General features: G+C 34.3%; 1 protein-coding gene and 1 pseudogene across 1 annotated transcript in view; one reads left to right on the plus strand and one right to left on the minus strand.

Annotated features, from left to right (window-relative positions):
* Positions 1-2,630: 2,630 nt before the first annotated feature.
* The window catches only part of AQR (aquarius intron-binding spliceosomal factor), an 87,049-nt gene continuing 65,446 nt past the window's right edge, over positions 2,631-24,233 (plus strand). Inside the window, exons 1-8 of the mRNA XM_006920517.3 lie at positions 2,631-2,874; positions 7,517-7,573; positions 9,660-9,700; positions 14,874-14,909; positions 17,799-17,919; positions 19,933-20,073; positions 21,780-21,848; positions 22,891-22,991. Of these exons, the coding sequence (XP_006920579.1) occupies positions 2,800-2,874; positions 7,517-7,573; positions 9,660-9,700; positions 14,874-14,909; positions 17,799-17,919; positions 19,933-20,073; positions 21,780-21,848; positions 22,891-22,991 (641 nt within the window). The 5' untranslated portion in view covers positions 2,631-2,799. The remainder of the gene's footprint in view (positions 2,875-7,516; positions 7,574-9,659; positions 9,701-14,873; positions 14,910-17,798; positions 17,920-19,932; positions 20,074-21,779; positions 21,849-22,890; positions 22,992-24,233) is intronic.
* Positions 6,300-6,418, minus strand: LOC112469681 (annotated as a pseudogene).

Consider the following 24,233-nt stretch of genomic DNA (forward strand, 5'->3'; position numbering starts at 1 on the left):
TCTTTTTTATTTACAAAACATTATAGAAGACTTGTAAAATGAAGGAAAAATAATAAAACAATTTCAGAATGTCAAAACTCATCAGTCAAAAACTTGGCTAAGAGAAGTGACATGAAAAGGAGAGAAAGGAAGAGAGAATTGAGAGAGAAAGAAAGATATAATACTGCATTTTGTCATGAATCCACTAAGTATTACAAATAAGAACCTCTCACACAGATCACTAGAAAGCTACATGATCTGAGGCTTATTGGCTCAATATCCTCTTGGTAACAGGATTATAAGACAAATTATGAATTTAGTATGTAAGCTGGAAACAAAAATGCTCATTACCACCTGGATCTTCTCCTGCTACTTCAGACTGTCCCTCTGTAGCATGGAATCATCTTTCCTTTTAAAACCTACTCTACCTTCAGACTTCTCTATTGTGCTTTATGAGTCCACCATTTTTTCAATTATTTAGGATAAATTTCTCTTTATTCTATCTTTTCAGTGTCTTCCACATTTATTCCTTCCTCTTCAGTTTTACTCTCAAATCCAAATTTAGGCTTTTTTACTTTTGCCATAGATTTGCAATAACCTCCCAACTGGTATTATTCCCATTCCCATATTATCTATTCTAACCCAACTAATATACTACTGAAAAGTCATCCTCCAAAAGTAGATTTCCAATCAATGATTTCCCATTGCCTTCCATAGTAAATATAGTTTGCTTTTTCTAACTTTTAAGGCTTTTGACATTGCTCATTCCTATTATTCTCCCCTGCACTACCTGTTTTCACTTTATCTGTGCTGTGACTATACTAGAAATATTGTCCCTAATGTTTTTGCTTATCTAAATCTTATCTACTTCAAGACATCATAAAAGCTATTCATAAAATTTTATTTTACCTCTGGTTTTGTAGACTATATTTGTAAATACAATGTCAATAGGTATTATTATATATTGAAAATCTCTTGCATCTAAAATTTTGATCATGCAAATTTTCATCTCTGGCTCTGTAAACAAACTTGATGCAATAGCATGTAGAAGGAAAAAGGATTCCACATTTAATTTCCATATTGATGTACCCTTTTTTATTTTTTCTTTCACGGATGTTTATTTTAAAACAGGTTATAGATGTTTTTTAAAAAATCGAAAACTTAAAAAGGGGAATAAAATGTAAAATAAAATGTACTGAGACAACATTGTAAAATGTAATGGAGGAACATTATTTTGAGATATTTGATAAGAAAAGTAAGGAGTAAAGATAAAGAGACATTTTGGGGTGAAGAGGAGGGAAATTTAGAGAACACACGTCGTATTGGTTTTGCTCACTCCTGTTCTCCCTCCCCCAGTCTCTGCTCCCTAGAGGCAGTGTTAATGAGTTTGTTGCCTGTATCCATGCAGGGAAAGTTTACTAGAGATACATGTTTAATTTATGTATGGATTTGTGAATGGTAAAGGAGTACATTCAAACTTAGTAATAAGAAAACAAGCAATTCAGTTAAAAATGGGGAGGAAAAAAAAAAAACAAAAAAACTGAACAGAGGCTTCACCAAAGAACATTTATGGATGGCAAATAGCACATGAACAGTCATTAGAGAAATGCAAATTAAAGCCACAATCAGATATAACACGTAACTATTAAAATAGGTAAAATTAAAAAGACTGTCCATAGTAAGTGCTGGTGAGGAAGAAGAGGAACTGGAATCTCGTATGCTACTGGTGTGAGAATGTAAAATTGTACAATTACTTTGGAAAACTAGAAGTTTCTTAAAAAGCTAAACATACCATATGACCCAGCCATTTTACTCCTAAGATATTTACTTGAGAAAGGAAAGTATATGCTTTTATTAAAACACAGATACACAAATGCTTATAGAGCTTTATTTATAGTCGTCAAAAACTGGAAACGATCCACAGATCATTCATCCACAAATGAGCAGGTTGACAAACTACGGTATATCTGTAAAATAGAATACTACTCGGCAACAAAAAGAAATAAACCAATACATGCATCAACATGGACGAATCTCAGAATCATTATGTTAAGTGAAAGAAGAAAAAAGGTACATACTATATTATTTCATTTATATAAAATTATGTAAAAAGTAAGCTAATCTATACATTCATAGTGAGAGAGAGGTGATTGCCTGAGAATAGATGGGTAGGCGTGGTGAAAGGGATGGACCGTAAATGAGCAGGAGGACACTTTTAGGTTCGTCGGATGTGGTTATTATCACGATTTTGGTGATGGTTTCACAGATGTATAACTATGTAAAACCGGATCAAATTTTACACTCTAAATTTGTGCAGTTCGTTATGTCAACTTTTATCTCCAGGAATCTGTTAAAACCAAGCCCCTCATTTTCGGTCTGTTTTTTTCACTATTGCTTTTTTTAGAGTCGAAAGAAACTGTAAGTCTCCTGCTTCCCCATCCCCATCCCGCCCTCAATCCTACCTGAAGAAACCCTCAGCGAACTCGCGTTTACTAGGCTGAGACGCCAGTCGGCCTACTAGCTGTTTTCTCGAGCTTTCCGCTAGGAGGAGCCAGCGGGAAAGGCGAAGCCCTTGTCTCTCTAGCTCAGACTTAACGCCTGCACAGACTTCCGGTCCTTTTCCGTGCCGCTTCCGGGGGGATGGGGTGTACGGGTTGCTGTGCGAGTTCCTTATGGGATTGTGAAGCTTGAGGATATCCGGGCCTGCAGGTTCTTGCTTCGAGGGGTTAGGCAGCCGCAGCCGCCCCGTAGGGGAAGTGCGTCCGTCGGGTGTGCTCGGAGCGGTCTTTTTTTCCACTGAAGCGGAGGAAGAGTGCTGCCATGGCGGCCCCTGCTCAGCCCAAGAAAATCGTGGCCCCTACGGTGTCCCAGATCAACGCGGAGTTCGTGACCCAGGTGCGATCGAGCGAGTCTGGTGTGTGTGAAGGGTTGAGGATGTCAAGGCCCTGAGGCCTGGGGGTGGGATTTTCCTTGGGATTGGGAGCACTCAGGAGGTGTTCGATCATGTGTAGACCACTGTGCTAGGTGCTGGGGATGCCATGGGGAGAGAAGCTATCCTGCCCAGAGGAGTTAACGGTCAGGGAAGACAAACACACAAAAAGAAAGCTACTATTTGAGTTTTGCTGTCTTAGAGTCTGTCTCGGGAGCGATGGATTCACAGAAGAAGGAACACCCCAGTCTGCCTTACATTGGAAAGAAGGTTTCGTAGCAGAGGTGATGCTGAACTCACGATTGAGAGAGGAATAGGGTTTTTCTTAGCAGTAGAGTAACCTAGATTTTTTAGCGGAGGGACGAGAATCTGAGGAGACAACGGCTCCAAATAGATGCATCTATGAAGAGAATAGCCCTGTGGTTTGACAGCGTTCATTTAGAATCTGTTTACGGTTTTGCATTGTGAACTGCGATTGCCTTTGAATAGGAAAACAACCCTGTAGCTCTCAACATTCCTGATCCTTATTTGTTGCTTTGGGTATTGGATAAAAGTCTAAGTAGCTCAGTGAAGAAGTTATTGCCCCACCTGCTTCTTTCTTTGGTCCCTGTCCCAGCGGATTTGCCAGTGCAGAAATCTTATAGTCATTTTGATTACTTCCTTTCCCTTAACCTCCACATTTCTACATTCTAAATAATCTCTTAAATCTGTCTGCTTCTCCGCACCTCTGTATCTTAAGCCAGGTTTCCATTGATTGCTGCCTGGACTCAGGTGTCCTAACCTGTCTTCTTGTCTTAACTCTTGCTTTCCTCTAACCCATTCTTCATATTGCTGTCAGAGTGATTGTACACAAATGAATCATCACTTACCTTCTTCAGATCTTTTGAGTTCTAATTGCCCTTAAGATAATGGCTGGAATCCTTCAGAGTGTCATGTGATCTAGTCTGTACTTATATCCAGTTTCCTCTCTTTTTTCAATTCCTTTCTAACTGGGTCTTAGCCCTACTGAACTGTATTTATTTGAATATGCCATGGCCGTCTATCACCTCCTGGCCTTTTGACATTGTTCCCTCTGCTTGGAATCCTATTTTTCATCCCTCTTTTCTTTCTGTGGTTAATTCATTGTCATTCATCTTTATTACTTTGGAGAGGCTTTTCTTGACAATTTAGATTTGATCTTTTTTTTTCCTATACACTGCATTTTTGTGGTAAAAGTCATTTATTAGTTTCCTTCGCTCCCAGAGCTTATATTTTAGAGGGACGAGCCAGACAAATGAACAGTATAGTTTCAGACGGTGATAAGTGCTGTCAGGAACATGAAACTGTGTTGTGACAGTGACAGGGGTGGGGTATATGAAAGGCAGTCAGGAAGGTCCTCTTTGAGGTGACATTTGAACCAAGACCTGAATGCAAAAAGGAGCTAGTTTGGGGAATAGCAGAAAAAAGTCCAGGGAGTAGAAAGTACAAATGCCTTACAGTATGAAGTAAATAAAGAAGGCCAGAATGGCTAACATAAGAAGTAAAAGGGAGAATGGTATGAAATGAGGACAGAGTATATAGGAAACAGATCATATACAGTCTTGGAGGCTGAGGTAAGAAATTTGGATTTTATTCTGTTCTAAATACAGTAGATTTTTATTGCAATCCAGTGAATAATATTTTAGAAAGAGCACCGTAGCTAATATGTGGAAATTGAATGAGGATAGGAGAGCAAAAGTAGTAATAGTCCATTTAGTCTGGGTAAGAGATGATGGTGGTCTCTACTATTAAAGATTGAAATAGACTGATATATTCTGAAACTAGGGCAGTAGGGCTTGATAATTGATTGTGGAGAGATGAACGAAGAGACAGATCGAGCATAGCTTGAACAACTTGGTGAATGATTTGGACATTTACTGAGATAGGGAAGATTGAGAAAGGAGAAGGTTTAGTGGGAAATGTCAGGATTTCTGTTTGAGGCATGTTAAGTGTGAGATGCCTAGTAGACATTCAATCAGAGCAGTCGACTATGAGTCTAAAGCACCTTGGCAAGATCTGGGTTTGAATATAAATTTGTGGGTTATTGACCCGAGATGATATTTAAAACTGTAGGATTGACTGAGATGTCTTAGAGAATGTTGTTTGTAAACATATAATATTTATTTTATCCTGGTTTAAATTGTGAGAGCTGAGACTTGGTACTGTCTGCTTTATTCCCCGTATACTTCCAGCACCCAGCATTGTACTAGGCACGTACTATGTGATGAGTAAGTATTTGCTGAAAGAATGAATGAGTGAATAAACATATAAGGGCATTAGAATGTAGTGGGAGGAATGAATGCTCTCAGAAATCTTGGGCCATGATAGCAAACATTAACACTTAATAATTGTAAGATACTGTTTTTGGCTCCTCTAGGCTGCAAAAATAAATAGATTGTGATCCTTGTCTTCAAGGAGTTCACAGTCAGTGGAAGGAGACTTTAAGAGACTTAAAGAACTCGTCAAAGTTCAGTGTGATAAATGCCATAATAGTGATGTGAGAGTGGTGCTTTGAGAACAGAGTTTAAAAAGATTACGTTTGTCTAAGGAAAGAATTTCCTGAAAGAATTTTCTCATTGAGAAAGTGCCATTTGAGAGGGACTTTGAAACATAAATAGGAAGGTAGGGAAATGAGTTTTGTAGGTAGAGGGGACATCTTGGACTTAGTTGGTCATCATCTTCCTCCTCCTCCTCCTCCTCAGCACCTGGCATGCCTGACCAGAGAAAGTGCTTTTAAATTATTATTGAATGAATGAGATGTAGATTCAGTTTTAGTTTTAAGAAGATCAGATCTGTGAACTTTGTGACCTCACTGTTTTATGCTACTGTATTTTTATTTCCTTTTTGTCTTTCAGTAAGATTTGTTTTGAACAGTTTATGCTTTCATAGCTATAATAAGTGGAGAATGGGAGTAGTTTCTGTTTTACATGAGACTAGAGAATGTGGAGAATGGCAGTATATTCCTGGAGGTAGAGGTGTCTGAGGGGTCACAGGTTAGAACCGAATGAAAAGGAGAAATTCAGAAAAAAGAGACATGATAGATGTTTAATAAATCTTTGCTAGATTTCTAAAGAAGTAGGGATGAAAATAGATCAGATTCAGTTCTCTTAAGGGTATGATGTAAGGAAAAGATGGCTGAGCTTGTGTGATGCCCATAGGGAGCAGGATGAGGAAATGAGAATACCACAGAAGAATTGGGAGTAAAGTGAGTATTTTCATTTGGGTTGGAGTGTGATTGATAATTTGGGGAAGTGTCATTTGAGTGGCCCATTACCGTAATTTTTTTTTTTTTTTTTAGGCGAGGCAACCCTTGGTTGACCTCACAGATTGCAAGGACCTTGTCAGCTTACAATCCCTTGTTTTTTATTTTTTACGCCTATAGCACTTGGTCCTCCTAGGTGGGCTCCCATCCAAGTACTAACCAGGCCCAACCCTGCTTAGCTTCCGAGATCAGACGGGATCAGACTTGTTCAGGGTGGCATGGCTGTAGACCATTACTGTAATGTTTTTGAGGTTTTCTGAGAGCCAGTGTCCTCACTGCTTGGGAGGCTGTTTGTGTTGACTGGTAGATACTTAGCTTTGGTAGCAAAGAAAACGTAAGTCCCATTTCTTAAGTGTTCCAATTAAGCAGGCAGGAAAGAAAGATGAGCAATCAAATGATACAGTAAGATAAGACTATAATAGAGTTATTTACTAAATGAAGAAAAGAAAGAATCAGTTATCAGCACCAGGTAAGGTTGAAGAAAGCCTGATAAAAGAGGTAACATTTCGTATTTTACTTAATTTGTCCATGCATCCATGCATGCATCCATCAGCTGTTATTTCAGTGCCTCCAATATGACTGTGCAGATTAACCTTTTTATAAATATATTGAGTCTTCGTGATTGCCAGTTTTCTGTTTTTCAAGACATTCTAGTTTAGATTCTTTAAAAAATATATATATATGTATATATATATCAATAAGACCATGTCGTTTCTTGAATGTTACACAACTCATCTAAGTATCTTGTGACATTGTATATGTTTTTAAAATTCACAATTTCCAGATAAAACCTAATCTGCTAAAATATAACCTGTCGATTCTTATTCTCTGCAATAACCCACAGGAATGTTTTTATGTTTTGTTTAGTTATGTATGGATGTGTACCAGTCATTTAAAGAATTGTTTTACGAATCAACATTCCTGAAGTTTTTGCTTATGGATTTTAGTACTGGCTCAATTCTTAACTAATTGTGATCTTGGGCAGCTCACTTAATCTTTCTAGACCTGGCTTTCCTTATCTCTATGCTGAAGGTGTGTGACTGTAGTTATTAATTTTGCTCTGTTGTTTCTCCAGTGGTGGTTAAAAAGTATGTTATTATTTTTTTTAATCACAGCAGGGTGCAGTGCAGGGCATTAATGGCATTTAGTGGCTTGGGGCAAAGGCTACGTGAACTGGACTGCAGGCACATTTAGAAGGTGTAGTTACTTGATCCCCCAGTGCCAGAAGTGCCCTGTTAAAAAACAGCTTGTCACTGAATAATCTTAGTCTTTTAACTCTACAGTGGTATGAATCTGTGACTTATTGTTTATACTGTTTACTTTTACAGTTAGCATGTAAATACTGGGCTCCGCATATCAAGAAAAAATCACCTTTTGATATAAAGGTAAGTATTTTTGGTTTGCAACATACTCTTTGAATAGGTATGCTCTTTGTATCTATTTTAAGAGCTAATTCAACAAAACCTTACAAAATTTTTAAGTTAAAACTGTAGTTATCAAATTATCAAACTAATTGCTCATGTTAGAAAATTTGGAAAATGCAAAAGTTACCCAGAGGGAACCTCTACTATCGTTTTGTTGAATTGCCTTCAAGCATTAAAAAAAATGTTTGTAGATTTTTCTATTTCAGGTTCTTAGATTGTTTTTAATTTATCGTTATTATAAATGACTATGTAATGAATATCTTTGCAAATATGCAGAAATTTTCCAATAATTTTTAGACAGTTCATTGAGAATAGAATCTATTGTTTTTCTCTTTTATTTTTAGGTTGATAAACTGAGATAAAGATCCGAAATAATGGTGGAAGAAGTAGAAGTTGATTAGTGTAGAGGATTAGATGACTAAGGACCAGTGATATTGAAATAAGGGAATGGACTTTGGTTCACTTGACACAATTTAGAATAAATGAAAGAAAAAATTTCTAACTATAGGATTAATTCTCATTGAAATAGCTTCTTAAAGAGAGGTCTTTAAATGAAATAGAGCTGACATCTTGCATCTCATTTAACAAGTAATGAAGATTTATTTTAAGCTCTGCCGTTATGAATTGAATTGTGATGCTTTAGTCAGCCTCAGTAAAACTGGACTTAACCCCAAATTTCTTACATCATTTGAGCTTAAATGTTTCATATATAATTATATTTTGTTTTGCCAGCAATCCCATTTTATTCATCAGGAGGATATTCATAAACATGGCATATATTAATTATTCTTAATTATCAGCAGGGTTGCTTTCTCTTACTATATGCTGTTTGTTTATGTGTTTTTGTATGTTGAGTCTGGGGGTTCTTAGGACCATTTTTCATTTAAAAAATATCTTGATGCTGCTAGATTTTGTTGAACCTAATTAGATTAAGGTTTTTAGAGATTTTTAAGATCTTATTAGTTAACATTAGTGATTATTCTAGATGAATCTCTGTATGCCTTTTTAGAAGAACTTTACTAGAGGTTGATATTTAAAGAAGATTATGCCCTTCGTATTATTATTTAATTTGAATTTTGATAAAGAGAAAAGCAATAACAGAAAACTTTATATAGATTGAATAAGACTTACTTGCCTCATGGTCTTCCTCCACCACTCACATTTATTTGACAAATATACTTTGAGCAATTAAAAGACATTATTGTTACCATAAAATTTTATACCATATTAAAACACTTCTTAATTTTATAGTACAATTTTTTGTTACTATTATCACTAGCACTACTATTATTTCTACTACTGAAAACTATTAAAAGCTCACCATGCACCAGGACTTGTACTAAATTCTTTACATGCCTTGTCTTATTTAATCCTATTGGGTACTTAGTATTATTAGGTAGTTTTTGTGGATTGGGAGACTGAGCCTTATATAGTGGTCAGACACTTTCAGGGTTCTAGCCATCAGTAGTGAAAGTGATTGGTTTGAACCAGGCTTCTAACTCCAGATCCTGAATTCTTAAGTATTATACCATCCTTCTCACCTTAACCCAAATAAGTGGAAATTCAGAGGCTTTATCATATGTATTTGGAAAACAGGATGTAACAATTAGTATTTGCTTCTATTATGTCTTTACACTTTTTATTTATTTTCTTTCTGGCTTTTTAAAGCACTTTGTTATGACTCTTAGATGGAGTCTGATAATATTTATGCACTTTAAAATTAAATTTTCAAATTTTCCTGATCTTAGGAACTTTTTTTGTCCCTAGAAATAATATGAACACAACATTTTAATGATTCTAGGACTCTTTATGTAGATATATTTTACTATTTATCTTTTTCTACTACTTTACTTTCTGTTATTTCACACTTTGAGGAATGTAATAGGATTACGAAAAATCTCTTAAGTGTTATTTTAATAAGCAGTAATATTTGATAGCTTTCCTAAACCAAATTGTTTTGTGTAATCTCAATAATTAAAAACTATCAACTCAGGGTCTGAAAAAAAGTCGTTTGAGATATTAAACATTTTTATATTTTTAATAACAGGTCATTGAAGAGATATACGAGAAAGAGATTGTCAAATCAAGGTAGGAATGAGTTTAATTTTCATACATAGGGATTAGATGGGACTAACTGGGATCTCATCTGAACTTCTAAACTAAATGTGATCATAACAGAATTTTCTTTTCTTTTTTGATTTGCTCGTCAGGGAGATTGGTGACTAGGGAACTATATATAGCTGCTGAAGAGTCATAAGATATTTCTTTGCTTTTTAATTCTTGACTCAGAAGGATTAAACCCTTAGGGTTTATTTTGTTTTGAAGGAATTGAGGGAGAGTAAAAATGGAGACTTAAATTTCAATTTAACTAATATAATTTTCTGATTATTTCCTGATAAATCTTAAAAATATTATTTAAGTATTATAAAAGTAAAACAGTAATCAAATACAAAATAATAAAATATGTATTTTATACATAATGTATAAAGTATATAATAAAATTATTTTGAAAAATCTACAGAATAGGGTAAGTTTAATAAATGTTCTTTCCTATTAATGCTCAGTTTATACACACACACACATACACATACATACATATATATTCCAGTTCTTTCCTATCACCACACTGGATTTCTTTTTTTAAACAGGAGAGAGTTTATGCTCTACAAACCATTTTACATCATGCCTTTTTTCCCCCCAATGTATCTTGGGCATATTTCCATATCTGCACCTGTAGACATATATGCCCAGTGATATTTTTAAAAGATAATTTTGACTAAATGTTTTAATATGAAATAGAAGCATTATGTTTTGAATGTCACAGACCTTATAAAATCTCAGATTCGATATCTTTCAGATGTCTTGAGTTTTAGGAGGTACATTTTACTAAATACTGTGAAGGCAAATCCATGGCAATGTCAGAATAAGAGGCTAGGTGTTTTGTTTTAGTAATTGGTAAGCCTGTAGAAGTAGGCAGAGCCACCATGTTAAGGTTTTTTGTTTTTTTTGGTGTGGTTTTTTTTTTTTTTTATGGTAAGCCTGTAGAAATAGGCAGAGCCACCATGTTAAGGATTTTTTTTTTTCGAAGAGCAATGAGAAGCCTGGGAAGCTAGTGAAGAATTGTAAGCATAAAAGAATTTAGAGGGGGCAAGAGGTAGGAAATTAGTTAGATGAGCATTATAATAGGAAAGTTCAAGATAATTGTGGTTTGGACTAGCATGGTAAGTTGGGATGGAGAGGAGTTGCCAGTTTGAGAGAGAAAGAAATAAAGAGATGGTTGGTGGTGATGGGGTGAGTGAGGAAAGGGAAGGAATCACCGATGGCGCCCAAGTTTTTGGCTTAGGTTATTAGGTGATTAGTGGTGCCATTGCTGACTTTTACTGTTGTTGTTGGGGTGGGAGTAGGTGTAGATCATTAGTCCACTTTTGGAAATGTTGAATTTTAGCTACTAAAGAGCCATGCAGATGGAGATGAAAATAAGCAGTTGGGTATCTAGGTGTAGAGCTCACAAGAGAGGACTGGGTTGGGCCTACTTTTTATCAACCACCATTTCAGTGCTGAGGATGTAGCAGTGAACATGGTAGATAGTCTCTGTTCATGGAGACTAACCTTCTAGTTCTTGTCCAGACACAAAAAAATATACAGATATGTAATGCCAGCAAGTAGTGAGTGCTATGAATTAAAATGTGGTTAGAGTATAGTGACAAAGGCTACTATTTTGGATTGAATGATGAGACAAAAATCCTCTCTGAAGGTGTAACATTTGAGCAGATTCATAATGTATGACTTGTTGGTCTGAAGGTGAATGTGAATAAAATCGCCTGAGGAAACTTAAGTAAAGATGAGTGGGTAGGTAAATTCTAGCATCCTTTTTTTCTTATAAAGGCTATACCAACCTGAAAGTCATCTTGAAAATTCAGAACTAGTTTTTTGCTTCTTTTCAGAGCAGGCTTTCACTCCAGGGAATAGTAATTACTTTTTTTTTTTTTTTCCCCGGTCTTTTTGATTTAAACCTTTGTTTTACTATTTCTTCCTTGAAGATAATTTTTATGTAACATAACTAAAAGCTGCCAATGATTTTTATTATACAGACTTGGCTACATTATTTTTAATTGCTTAAAGAGGTATGACTGTTACTGGCTGGCCTCATTTAGACTTATTATGGCACCCTTAACACTAATTTTCTTATCTTGTAAACATTTTTAAATATTTGAATAAAAGTGAAATGCTTGCATTCTGCCCCCAAATCTCAAAGTTCAAAAAGCTAAATGTACTTTTAATAGCACATAAACTAAAGTATATATTTAAAAATTTAAATGATCATATTTTTTAGACTAGTGCCTGTGGAAGTTCTGTTGCTAAGTTATGTGCTCATAGGATCTTCATCATTGAGGAATGGCTTAATGTAAGATTTATTAACTTGTCTTTAGCCTATCAAAATAGGCAGTTTATAGCCATAAGGCACTCTCAAATATTATACATTAAGGTTCTTGTAATATACATTTTTTTACAGATCAACTCTATTTCCTTAGGAGGCATCTGGGAATTAAATCAATCATTTCTGAACATCCTTATGGTATAAGTGATCATTTCTAGGAGTTCAAAATTAGATAGACCTTAAAATGTCACATTGACCAATCACCCCTGTAATGTGTGGTATATTACACAATTGATTCATATGTGCTATCTTTACCATTATCAAATTTGGCAAGCTTAACATATTTTTATGTTTGATTTTAAAATATTGAAAGTAACTGTTACTTCTTGAGTGCTTACTATTTGCCAAATTCTGTTCTATGCACTTTTCAGATAACGGCTCATTTATCCTCGCAACAACCCTATGATAGTCACTGTTATCTTCATTTTATGGATGAGGAAACCAAGGTACAGAGAGGTCAGGTAACCAGCCCCAGTAGTTAGAGGCAGAGCCAGGTATTAAAGCTTGTTTCTGACTTTTATCTAATACTCTGTTCTTAAATAGAACAGATTAGGATACTGAACTAGTATATTTTGGTGTGATTAATACTGTTATGAATCCATCTAAGTGGTTTTTATACTGAAATAAAAAAGGATGATTATAGAGCAGTTTACTTTTCCCAGTGTTTATATATTATTTAAAATGTTTAAACCCCTTTACTAGTAAATAGAAAAAGGCATAAAACACATGTATATAGCCTTCTGAGGTATTATAATTCATAACCACCACCAAGGTCAAAAAAAAACACAAACATAGCATCCCAGAAACTCTTTCATGCTCCTTTGCTTTACCATTTTAATATATAAGTATGTAAACATGAACACTGTAGTTTAGTTTTGCTTGTTTTCGGACTTTAATAAATAGAACCACATAGTGTGTACTTTTGTAGCTGGTTTCTTTTACTCACAATTATTATTTTTTAATTGTCTATTTAATAATAAATCTGGAAGTAGGTAGTTCAGAAGTTCATAATGTAAGGGCCTTTCTCACCTTTTAGCAGTCTTTTTGGCTTTCTCTGTGTGGTTGCAGGGGTACTCCCATAGCTCCAGACCTCATGTTTTCACACAACCGTATCCCAGAGAGGAAGCAGGGAGCAATGATAACATTGCCTGCTCCTTTTACTCTTTTCCTTATCAAATTTAATGAGCCAGTTAACAATATAGTTAATGGATCCAATTTATTGTACATAAATTACCCAACTTTAGGAGGATTTAATGAAATCCTTGTGTTAAATCCTTGGCACAGAATCAGGCACCAAGCATGCTCTTAGTAAGTATTGGTAACTTAAAAAAAATAACCATCCCCAAATCCTTTAAATTATTTTTATTTGTCATTTTTACTTGTAACTTTTCACCCTTATCTTTAAACGTTTTTTGTCATAATGTCTAGTTGTAGACTCTGTCTCAAAGTTTATTGGCAGAAGTATAAAACTCCAATTTTAATGAATACCATCAAGATTGCTAGAAGAAAAATGTGTTTTGCAGAGTGCTTTTGCTTGATCTTGGTCTAGCAGGACTGATTTTTCACTATTCCAGTCATTCCCCCTCCCCCCAAAATAGCCAGCCTACCTCTTTTGTACATGAGGAAACAGAATATTTAAAAGATGTTGACTGAGTCATGACTAGAATAGTGATCTGTCTCACGAACCAAGATTTTCTTTTTTTCATCAATGAAATTCTATTTGTGGCTGCAGAAATGAAGGGTGCAATTATGTACATAGTGGACACTGAGTGGATTCTGTTGTTCAACATGCAGTTAAAGTGATATGTCTGCTGCTGGAAATCTAAAATGTGTCACACAAGCTATTGTATCTTCTCAGTGGACTAGCTGGCTATAGAAGCCAGTACCTTGGCAATGTTCTAACTTTGTACTTTGCACAGAAAAAAATCTTCACTTCTTTCTCACTAGAGTTCTGTGACATTGTTTGCTCAGCAAAACTATTCGAGAAGTCAGAAAATAGTGGAATAAGATTTTGACAAGATAATGGCCTCTTAGGATATTAGAAATTCATAACGCATATGCATGTCATTTGTAAAGCTAGAGGCTGTATTACCTAGCGTCAGTGTTCTGGTCTGACGACTTTCTAATATAAAAATGATAAAACTAAATTAGTGCACATTTGGACCTCCCTTTGGAGAGATACCCTGTCACTACAGGATGGTTTATTCATATAAATCAAAGTATGATTAAAAAAAAAAAAGAAGATACAATAGAGATATCCAGTATTCTCACCACAATTTTATAATATTTCAGACTTAATGTTAAGACTACAAAGCACGTGGAAAGTCTGATTCCTAAGTTTGTGATGTAGATACATGTATCTTTTGTAATTATAGAAGGGCATAACTTCAGAATGTTTCCATTTAAATATTAAATGAAAGATTGGTCGTCAGTGTTTAACGAATTGAGTCTGGCTAGTTTTTGGCAGTTGCAATTCAATATTGTGAATATTAATGAACATTTGTGTTTTGATCAAAATTATTTGGCATATGAATCTTTGTTATATCCTAGTATATCATGGCACTGATTGTGTTTGTTATATGAGTACGATATGATTTCGCTTGTTAATGTTCTTATGCAATTTTTAAAAATAAACTACCCTGAAACAAAACACAAACCAAAAAACATAACAGCAAAATTAGCTTTTATCAGTGCATGTATATATATGATTATTCTGATATGTGAGTCAATATTAAAACAAGGTTCTAAAATACATCTGCATTAATAACTCAGAAATGCTTATATTCTCTATTTAAATATTTTTATATATTTTTATGTTTTTAGGTTTGCCATCAGAAAGATAATGCTCTTGGAATTTAGGTGAGTTAAAGGGCTGTACTTTTCCTCCTATAACTACCTGGTCTTACATCTAGAAAAAAGATGAGTGAAGAATCTGATGCTGAACATCATGGGACAGAATGCAGCTTTGTAGATGTGTTGCCTGAATCCTGCATTACATTTCATTGCAGTAAATGGCCTTAGTATATTTTTTCCTAGCAAGGTATGAAGCATCTATTTGTCATAATGCATTTACATTATTTACATACATGCATGTGACTAAACAGGACCTCTGTCTTCTAGAAATGCAAAGGCTTTGACAAGATAAGATTATTTATTTTTCCTAATAACTGTTCCAAAGGAAATAAATTTATATGATGCTTTTTAAAAAAAAGGCTATACTTGATGAAATTAAAGATGACAACATGATTTAACGTTTAGCTTAATTTTCTGTACATTTCTGTGAATAGTTAAGAAAATAATCCTGTTTTTGAAGATTAATATTTTTGTGATTTACTTATTTTGGAATATGTGTATGATAGACTTTGTTTTCAAAGATAATGCTCCATTGTCGGTATAACTTTTATTTTAAGTTGTATTTCACTAATTAAGATAGTGCATCTGAGCTGTTTCTGAACTCTTACGTGGTTCCTCTAGAGATCAGTGGGAGTAAACTGGAGTGCATTCTACAGCCATTGTTCTCCTTCCAAGCTAAGTTGTTATTACAAAGGCAGCCTTTTTGTGACCTAGCCCCTTATAACAAATATTTCAGACAGAAGGGAATGTATAATTTTCAGATTATGAAGGTAGATTAGATTATATTACAACCAAGTGTGGCCAGTAGGCTGGAATTAAAAGCCAAGGTTGTTGTTAATGATCTAATATTCACCATTTATTGAACGCATGCCTTGTCCTAGCATTTTAAACATTTTATATACAGAGCACTCACATTAACCCTGCAAAGTCAGCGTTATACTTTCTGTTTAGTGGAGGAATAAATCAAGATCAAAGAGATTAATTTGTTGAAGATAATGCAGTTCAGTAATTGGCAGAGCTAGGATGCCACTATCCGATGCCAAAACTCATTTTTCTGCTTCTCCACACTATCTTGAGGTTTAGTCTGCATCAGAGGTCAGAGTCTCTGTATTAACAGCCATCAACTCCCCCCACACTGATTTGATCCTCACAAAAAAATGGCATGAAGGAGTTATTCTTATCATTTTACAGAGAGAAATTAAAGTTTATAGTTATGAATTAACTAATAAATTGAATATCTACTATATCCTAAGAACTATGTTGTCATTGAATACTTGATCTCATTTAATCCTCTAAATAACTCCAATAAGATATTTCTTATTGATAGAGGAGAACACTGAGGTTAGAGATTGGACCCATCTGGCCCTTAAATGAATATAACCTTTCCATCATCATCTTTCAAGAAGACAGAAAAAAATTGATAGAATGCTGTTATACAATTAGGCCAGAACTCTGTGGTTCTGGCAAAATCAGATAGCAAGAGCATTGCAGGAACCGAAGGAGAAAGCAACAGAATGGATTGAAGGCACCAATAACAGTGAATTTTTAATAACTGAAAATATGAGTTGTTACCTTTCAGGAACTTTTATGTGATATCTATCTGAGAATGCGAATTTTGAGCGGAAGAACTACAGAGCAGCAAAGACAGTGAAGATCTTAAAATCTGGTAGAGAAAAAGACATTACCCAAAGAGGAAGAAGGAGAAATAAATTGGTTGTAGACTTCTCAACTTTAATAATAGAGAAGATAATAGAATGAATCTAGTACGTAGAAAAAATAATTATCAACCTAGAAAGAATTCTATGACCAGCTAAACTGTTATGAAATAAAGATTTTTTCAGATACATTAATGCTAACAAGCTGTTGTTGACAGAAGTTCTAAAGGACATAATTCAGGAAAAAGAAATTTAAACTTGTAAGAAGGGATTGAAAGAACACTATCTAGTCTCTAACTTGAAACCTTTTGATCAAACCATGTATCCAGCTTCCTAGGTTCTTGCAAATTAAGCCAGAAGGCTTACTAAAGAAAGACCCATAGAAATGCCCATGTGAGTAGAGCTTTGAAGCATAAGAGGAAGTGGAAAAATTATAGCACATAGCAGAATCTAAAATGCTTAAATCCGTGTGTGTACACATGCATTTGTAAGTTATTAAAAAGTTACGCATGTGGAGTGATTTAAAGTAGGAACAGGAAGTCCTGATTTTTCATTAGTGCCTAAGACTACAGCCCAGTGCAGTAATTGAAGTTTATAACTACCCTGAAATGGCTAAGTTATATTTTAGAAATCAGAAATAAGTAATTTATTGAGGAATATTTTCACCAGGGTCTGAAAATAAGAATTTTGGCATTTTGAGGGGAAAATGCTTGTTATCTTGAAAACTGATTTATGTTCAATACCTTAATAAATTCCACTAAGTGTTACAAAGCTTCCTTTTAATTGTTAAGTCTGTTTCTTCATTTCTGGAAGTCATTTGTTCCTGATATGAGTTAATGTCAGTTTCTCGGATACATTTATCTGTGAAACTGCCCATCATATCATTTTGTTTTAGAGCTGATATATATCAGATGTTTTTTTTTTATTTCACGAAGTGCCTTAGACAAGGGAATATCCATTGTTCTGATGGTGACAATTATGTATGTCAGTAACCTTTAATGTCTTCCTATTTGAAAAATAAGAATCTTACTCTCCAAAGCCACATGTTCTATATACATAAGTTTGTAGTAGGTAGCAGTGACCTAGAATACAGGTAAATTTATGAAGGATTCTCAAATTATAAATATAGATATTCAAAATATTCTCCGAAAGTTGTAAATAATTATGCTTTTTCACGTGAATGATATATCACAATTGATAGTGACTAATGAAATATTCTATGCCTTTTCACTCTTCACAGCCAGTACCTTGAAAATTACCTCTGGATGAATTATTCTCCACAAGTGTCCAGCAAGGCCTACTTAATGTCAATCTGTTGTATGGTGAATGAGAAGTTCAGAGAAAATGTTCCTGCATGGGAGGTAACAGATTTAATTATTTCATAGTTTTCATACTGTGCTCACTTAAGGTATTACAAAGTAGCAGAACTTTTTACTGGTAATAAATAATGCTTTTAGAACAGAACTTTACCCAATAGTAAATGTTGAGAAAAAGAATAGATATGTGAAAAATAATATTAGATTTCTTTGGGTTTCAATATTTTCTTCAAACTAACTTAATATTATTTGAAAAATTATGACTGTGGAGCTGTTTTTCTATTTTGTGTTTGAAATGAAAAATGTGTTGGATTATTATAAAGACTTTTATATGAGATAAAGTAAAATTTATATTAAGTAGATAATGCTCAAATGAGATAATATTTTTCAGTGCCTTATTTCACAACTGGGAGTATATATTTATAGTTTTACATGAATAAAGTATTATTTCCAAAGCCAAAACAGATGTTTATATTGTAATTTCAGTTTTCTCTTTGTCTCTGATTTGGGATCTGTTTTCCCTTTTTTGAAATTTCTAATCAATTGTTATTGTCTATTTGTACTTAATGTAATAGAGGTTTGGTCAGTAGAGGTCCAAAGTCTAGGTTTTCTTTGGTCACCATAAAATGGTCAGTTCATCTAAAAAGAGTTTCTTCCCTTCTAGTCGTACTTTTATAAATGAAGAAAAGGCATGGATACTTGTCATTTCTTTTGAGGGGATGGTCTCCAAAGTGAAAAGGTGTTAGGTTCTTTAAGATAAAACCATGGTCTCTTTTCTGAAATATTCATTAAGTGGCTACCATTTTGTGGTGGATTAGAACCCAAAGTAAAATATGGGCCTTGTGTCTTACTGAGATATCTTAAGTATTTCTTGAGGTTGCCTCAAACTACTACTATAAGTCTTTTGAGCCAGAGCATGACCTAATCAGTTTGCATGTTATAAAGACTTTGGTGATTAGGGATTGGAGTATAGAAATGAGTAAAGGTTAAGAGAAGTGGTTATACACAGAGTTATACACAGATTTAGAAAGTAGAATCGATTGGATTTGTAATTGAAACTGTATTAGGGGAAGGTATTATTTTTAAAAGGCTTCCTGGCTTGGGCAACTGAATAAAAAAAATGATAGTGCCATTTACCAAGATAAGTAAAAGGATTGAGAAATACTTTAGAGGTTTAGAGGATACAAAATTGTTGATTCGAATTTTGGATTTACAGAGTTTAAGTTGCCTTGGGAATATCTAGATGAAATTGTCTAGTAGATAGGAATCTAAAGATTAGAGCTAAGGAGAGAAATCTGGATTTGTATGTGGAATCGTTAGCATGTGGTAGTTGAGTAATGGGAGGCGTAGAAGAAGAATGAGGTAGAACCGAAGGAGCACTGTCATATAAGTGACAAAGGAAGAGGAGCCTTCAACACATTGAAAAGGAATTGGGTTTGGTAGGACTCCACTGAAGTTGACAGCTCTAACAGCTTCCGAGGGGTGCTGTGGTTGGAAGCTTATTTTAGAGAAATGAATGAAAACAACTAGTGTTGACCACACATTTGGAGCACTCATCTGTGAGAGATGTGGCAGAAACTAGATGGGGAGGTAGATCAAAGAGAAGTTTGAGTATATTTACGTTATTTCTACTTTATAAAAAACATTATTTACATGTTAAGAGTAAAGGGAATATAAAACAGGAGAGGCTGTCCTTGAGATTAATTAGATTGGGAGCACTATAAATTTTGCTAAGGATGTTTCTTTTGTTTAAATCGGAAGAATTAAAACACTTCAGATCCGTAATAAGACAACAAAGCCTAAGCTAATTATAGGCATAATCCACAGAAGAAAAAAAGAAAGGAATAAAAGCCGTTATTTTATTAGCCAAAGATTTCTGCAACTCTTACATAGTCCTGCCAGAAACCTGTATTTGACCATTAATATAAGTAAGCCAATTATCTTTTTGTAATTATTTGGTTTTATTAACTCCTAAAAGGTCTACCAGTGGTTGTTTAAGGGAGAAAAAAGAGGCAAGCAAGCCATTTCAAAATGAATATTTATTCTATCTCTTTTCAGACTTTTAAGAAGAAGCCAGACCACTTCCCATTCTTTTTTAAGTGTATCTTGAAAGCGGCATTGGCTGAAACTGATGGTGAATTTTCACTCCATGAACAGACTGTCTTATTGCTTTTTCTTGATCACTGCTTCAATAGTTTGGTAATTTTACTTTATCTTTTGGAGTAACTTTCAAGTTTTCTTGTTCTTTTAAGTTGAAATAGATGAGATTACCCCTGTAGCCAACTCTTCATTCATAGTACTGGAGAATGAGGATAATGCTAACAGCTTAATTTTAGCCACTTTTCAATAAACCATTTCAAAAGATCTGTTTGCTTTTTAATAGATTTGGACTTGATTTCTCCTTTTTTCCATTAGACTCCCAGAAAAATGGTAATGAGAACTGAAATTCTCCAAGGTAGAGCAGCAAAGAGTCTGGTTAATAGGAACTTTGAGTAATGAGATCTGTGCAGTAAAGCTACACACAAAAACAATTTCATTACTTTTTAGTGATACTTCATGCACAGGCTGGCAGGTCAGCAGGAGAGTTGTTTTGAGTCGATTGATTAGAGGTAGTTGTGGATGATGTTTGAAAATCTCTTGGGTTGTTTATGATACGGTTTTTATCTTTTATAAGATTATCTTCTAAAAATTTAAATATTTAATGTAATTAATATTTTATCTGTGGTTCCCAACTGTGGTTATCTGAAGGTATATACCTATTTATTTAAAGATAAGTGCTTCTAAATAGATAGTGCACTTAGACCCCTGCAAGAGAATGCATGGGGTTCGTTCTTATCCTGAAGACTGAATGTTGATAGATGGATGGTTATTACCTGTTTCCGTGTATAACCTCACATGGAACTTGTAAAGGTATAAAATTAAGATTTATGATGCCACCATTGGATGTCACTGTTGCCTCTAACATTTATTAAACTAAACAAAGCAAATATAAATATAAATAGATGTGGTTTCTTATTAAATATTGAATAGAAACAAGATTTAATGAGTGTTAGTTTGGTGCTAGGTTTAATTAACTTGAAAGCTAGCTTATTGAAATGCTTTATTTTTTTTCAGTATGCTGTCACATCTTGTTATTTAAGGTAGTTAAGTTCTGTAAAGTAGCTGTGAAAACTGAATTAGCTAAACCTGAACCATTGTTCCTGGGGAAAACATAGGGTTAGATTCGGCAAGCCTCTGGTCACAACATTAAGCAGTCAATACATAACCTTGGTTTATGTATGTTTCTGTTTAGAGACACCTTATATAATATATATTGTTAATTCATTAATGTTTAACTCATGGCCAGCAGCACTATAACTTATATCTGAATGAACCTTATCTAACACACATATTTCCTCTGTTAGGCATATCATACATAGCTTTGTTGAGCCCAGGAACACTAGGCAGCACTTCAAGCCCTGTGCTTGGGGGTCATTTTTAATAGCAAAACACCAACAAAAAGCACAAAAGTGTGAAAAAAGCACTAAATAGACCATGAAAAGGACACTTGTTTATAGGAGAGCTGACACAGGAATAGCTGGAAATATGCATGTTGGGCAATTCATGTTTTTTGTTGCTCTGTGCTGTCTGTGAATGACCGTGAAAGCATCAGGAATATTGAATTTGGGGTTACAGATAACATTTTTATGAGTAGGTGAATTCACAAATACAGAATTTGAAAATTATGAGGATCAACTTTATGTTTAAAAAAAAACTGTTAAACTTCTTTATATCAAAATATCATTAATTTGGTGGTATGTTTCCCTCACCCCCAGGACTTTAAAAAGGCAGTATGCTTCTTATGTAAAGACTTAGGTTAAAATGCTGGTGTGTTTATAAACTTGTTTTCTTCATACTTTAAACAGGAGGTGGATTTGATACGAAGTCAAGTACAGCAGCTTATCTCTCTCCCAATGTGGATGGGCTTACAGCCTGTAAGTATCTTAATTTCAGAAACTTATGTGTGTGTGTATGTTATAAGTGGAATATGGTTTTAGATTTGTAGCTTTAATATAGATATAAAATGGTAGCTAAAAATCCCTGTTCCTGCTTAAAAACTTTATCTAATTTACTATGCATTAACTTAATTATAGATGTAGTTTTTCAGTTTTAAAGTTTTTATATGCAAGCTAATATACATTTCACCTCATTTCAGTGTTATGGGGTCAAATAAGGTAATATCTATTGAGCTTATAGAGAAGGGGGTTAATTTAGCAAACTATGGTTATTATGTACGTCTTTGGATGAGACTCAGTGCAGACTTGAATTTTTATTTTCTTTGATTGGAATATACATACAACTATAGGAGAAGGTCTGGATCATTTAATACTAATGACTTTATTTTTTTCATCAAATCGTTATTGTTAATACATGCTGGTATCAAACCCATATTAATAATCTCAGAGAGTAAAGTTAAAACTATTCAGGATTCCATTTTCTGCATGTGGGTGTTTTTGCAGACGCTCAGATATGCAGGCTCATTCATAAGTACCAGTTGATGGGGATGAAAACAGAGATACAAAAATAATTAATACTAAGTTAAAAACTGCTAAGTGCCATGAGAAAGAATATGGTGATGTAGACATTACCTTGTTAACTTGTGATATCTGTTTTATGTTCCTTGTTTCAGATTCATTTTTCAAACTTCAGTCATTATGCTATAAGTGTTAGTTAATGCTCATATTTTTCAAATTGAAATCCTTAATTTTAGAAATAAGAAAGAAATATAAACAATTACTGAGCTTACAAGGCAGTTTCTTTGTCTAATGTTTTCTATTAACAAGCGATAGAATCAGACAGTTTTTTAAAATATAGTTATTAGTTTCTTAGTTTTCAGGTTTTGTCATGTTGCTTTCAAGTTTTATCCCATTGCTCTGTATTATATCCATACATAGAAAACTAGCTAATAGTTGATCTAGTCTTTATCCTTGTAAACTTTGAGGTTACTGCTGATTTAATATTACATTACTTTTTCAGGCACGATTGGAATTAGAATTAAAAAAGACACCTAAGCTAAGAAAATTCTGGAACTTGATTAAAAAGAATGATGAAAAGATGGATCCAGAAGCAAGAGAACAGTATGTTGCCAAAGCTTCCTTCTACGTTGGTCCATCTGCTGGGTTGTAGGTCATGGATGATGACTGGTTTGCTGTTTCCTTTATATGGAGCCAAACCAAATAAAGAAGTGTTTTTGCCACGTTTTTCTTCTATTCCTTCTCTCTGCTGCAGTAATGAGTGTATCACTGGTCTTTCCCTTGCCTGTTGTCCGTAGTCTGTCATGGATGGTTCTGTTTTCTCCACGGTTTTCATACTTTTCCAACTTCTCTTTCTTTTTCTTACTCCTTCACTCTTAACAATGACCACTGTACTTTCCAGCCATAATTTATTCATTTATTCAATAAATATTGAGTGTTTATTCTTTTGCTAGGTATAGAAGATATAGCAGAGGATAAAATGGGAAGTAGTTCCTGCTCTTGTGGAGCTTACACTCTAGTTGGGGAAGACAGCAAAAAACATATAAATTATATAATATATTAGATGGTGATACATGCTAGGGAGAAAAATCAAGTATGAGGATTAAAGAAGTAGGTAAGGATTATGGGTTATTTTAATAGTATTATTATCAATTGGATAAAAGTCTGGTAGTGAGTATTTATTTCACTGAACAGAGTTCTGTTAGTAGGACATGGGAAGGATTTGCATACTCTAAAAGTTTTGTTTCTGTCTCTGAGGCTAACTGGTCTGATTGTGCTCTTGCCTTTTTTACTCCATTTTCTAGCAGTAATCCTTTTTCTCTGTCTTTAATTACTCTTTTCCATGTTCTTTCTCGCTCTCTTTCTCTCTCTTTTTGTGGGGGCGTGGGCGTGTGTGGGTATGCATTCAGGACTCACTTCCTTTGGGCCTACGATAACTTCTTTTGACTTTGTCTTATATTTTTTTCCCACTTAGGAGAGTGGTCTGTACGTGTGTAAATAGTAATTGAAATCATAAGAATGGGCAAGATTATCTAGTGAGGCATATAAGCCATGAAAAGAAGGTTGAGGACAAAAGTGAAACCTGGAGTTACACTCATGGTTACTGAAAATAGAAGGAACTGAAAAAAGCGGGATGCTAGAGAATTGAGTTTGGGAGTAATAGAATGAAAGCTTTAAGGACAGAATATTAGGGTCAAAGTAGGAATATCCCTTACTTAATTTTCAACTCCAGTCTCATTTCTTTCATGGTAGCTTTACAACCAGCAGCCTTTTAACTGGACTAATTACATGAACTCTTTTCATCATTTACTACTTTTTTAAAAACCCTTTCTTCCTATTACCTCA

The sequence above is a fragment of the Pteropus alecto genome, unplaced genomic scaffold (genome assembly GCF_000325575.1).
Source record: "Pteropus alecto unplaced genomic scaffold, ASM32557v1 scaffold86, whole genome shotgun sequence".
NCBI classification, from domain to species: domain Eukaryota; kingdom Metazoa; phylum Chordata; class Mammalia; order Chiroptera; family Pteropodidae; genus Pteropus; species Pteropus alecto.